Below are 1831 nucleotides of genomic sequence, written 5' to 3'. Positions count from 1 at the left end.
CAATGATCCCAACTTTCACCCGGCAAACTTGTCTACTTCCTATTTGCAGGTGGATCTATATATGTTTTTCTTTGGATTCACCTTATTACTTAGCTTCTCTAGGATCAATGTTTTTGTTTATGGCGAGAGTCCACTAATGAGTGAGTACAAACCATATTCCTCTTTTTGGGTCTGAGTTATCTCACTCAGGATACTGTTTTCTACTTCCATCCATTTGCATGCAAAATTCAAGATGCCATTGTTTTTTTACTGCTGAGTAGAACTCTAATGTGTAAATGTGCCACACCTTCTTTATCCATTCTTCCATTGAGGGGTCTCTATGTTGTTTCCAGGTTTTGGCTATTACAAAAAGTGCTGCTATGAACATAGTTGAACAAATGCTTTTGTAGTATGATTGGGCATCTCTTGGGTATATTCCCAAGAGTAGAATTGCTGGATCCTGAGGTAGGTTGATTCCCAGTTTCCTGAGAAACCGCCACACTGATTTCCAAAGTGGTTGCACAAGTTTGCATTCCCACCAGCAATGGATGAGTGTTCCCCTTACTCCAATTCTCTACAGCATAGGCTATCATTGGTGTTTTTGATTTTAGCCATTCTGACAGATGTAAGATGATTGTTTTGATTTGTATTTCCCTGATAGCTAAGGAAGTTAAACATGTCCTTAAGTATCTGTTGGCCATTTGAACTTTTTCTGTTGACAATTCTTTGTTCAGTTCAGTACCCTATTTATTAATTGGGTTATTTAAAATTTTAATGTCACACAGCAAAATGGTGGAGACCGTAGCGGACACCCGGCGGCAGATCACCAAGCCACAGGACCTGAATGACGCCTACGGGCCGCCCAGCAACTTCCTCGAGATCGATGTGAGCTACCTGCAGACCATGGGGGTCGGCTGGGGCCGGTTCACCATCTACGAGATCAGGGTCAAGACAAATCTTCCTATCTTCAAGCTGAAGGAATCTACTGTTAGAAGAAGATACAGTGACTTTGAGTGGCTTCCAAGTGAACTAGAAAGAGAGAGCAAGGTTGTAGTTCCCCCACTCCCTGGGAAAGCATTTTTGTGGCAGCTTCCTTTTAGAGGAGATGATGGAATATTTGCTGACAATTTCATCGAGGAAAGGAAGCAAGGGCTGGAACAGTTTATAAACAAGGTCGCTGGTCATTCTCTGGCCCAGAATGAACATTGTCTAAACATTTTTTTACAGGATGAAATAATAGATAAAAGCTATACTCCATCTAAAATAAGACATGCCTGAGTTTGGAAAGAAGAGGCAAAACGAGACCATTAATGATTGCTCCACACCAATGAAGAAGCTGTAACTCACTTAGCATGCTGCACGGGCGCTGCTCTAACCCTCCCTGGGTGTTCTAACACTCACAGGCTCCCTTTCATTTTGTTTTGTTTTGACAGTTGACAAGAAGTTTTTTATTTGCTTTAGTGAAAACTCCCTCGTTGAGCCTCTCTACCTAACTCTCCGTGTTGCATCCATATGCACATGGTAGCCTCACAAACCCCATAGACCTGCACTGTCCTGACAAAAGTTGCTGACTTGGTCTTATTTGCAGATTCTGTGTCCTGTTTGCTTCTTGAATCTGATTGGCTAGAATCTTTCTCCTCCCCCTTAATGTGTGATGTCACCACTTGGTCCTAATTTATGTGCAGGAGCACGACACTGTTTGTCTCCGGTGCCACACATATGAGGTGTACTTTGTGTGCAGAGTGCATCTTTCTTCTGGCCTGTAATTCCCTACACATGGAAGATTAATGAGGGAAATATTTATATTCTGTATAAAACCAAAATCAAATTTATATACTAAAATCATTTGTCT

General features: G+C 41.7%; 1 protein-coding gene across 3 annotated transcripts; it reads left to right on the top strand.

The window, feature by feature from the left end:
* The first annotated feature begins 768 nt into the window (after nucleotides 1–768).
* On the top strand, nucleotides 769–1329 carry LOC130869119 (sorting nexin-3-like). 3 transcript variants are annotated; one of them, XM_057761191.1, is made up of 2 exons: nucleotides 769–864; nucleotides 931–1329. In XM_057761191.1, exons 1-2 carry the CDS (start codon nucleotides 769–771, stop codon nucleotides 1255–1257), a joined length of 423 nt encoding a protein of 140 aa, XP_057617174.1. In that variant the 3' UTR covers nucleotides 1258–1329. The 3 variants fall into 3 exon arrangements, with proteins under 3 accessions (XP_057617174.1, XP_057617175.1, XP_057617173.1); XM_057761192.1 differs by having other exon boundaries at nucleotides 769–1024; nucleotides 1150–1181; XM_057761190.1 differs by having other exon boundaries at nucleotides 769–1329.
* The last annotated feature ends 502 nt before the right edge of the window (nucleotides 1330–1831 follow it).

This window comes from Chionomys nivalis, unplaced genomic scaffold (genome assembly GCF_950005125.1).
Source record: "Chionomys nivalis unplaced genomic scaffold, mChiNiv1.1 scaffold_140, whole genome shotgun sequence".
Classification (NCBI taxonomy): Eukaryota; Metazoa; Chordata; class Mammalia; order Rodentia; family Cricetidae; genus Chionomys; species Chionomys nivalis.
The sequence above is the reverse complement of the archived record's forward strand: the minus strand, read 5'-3'. Positions and strand labels throughout refer to the sequence as shown.

Excerpts from the sequence above, each read along its gene's own strand:
- LOC130869119 (XM_057761190.1), top strand. The coding sequence starts at position 769 with ATGGTGGAGACCGTAGCGGACACCCGGCGGCAGATCACCAAGCCACAG.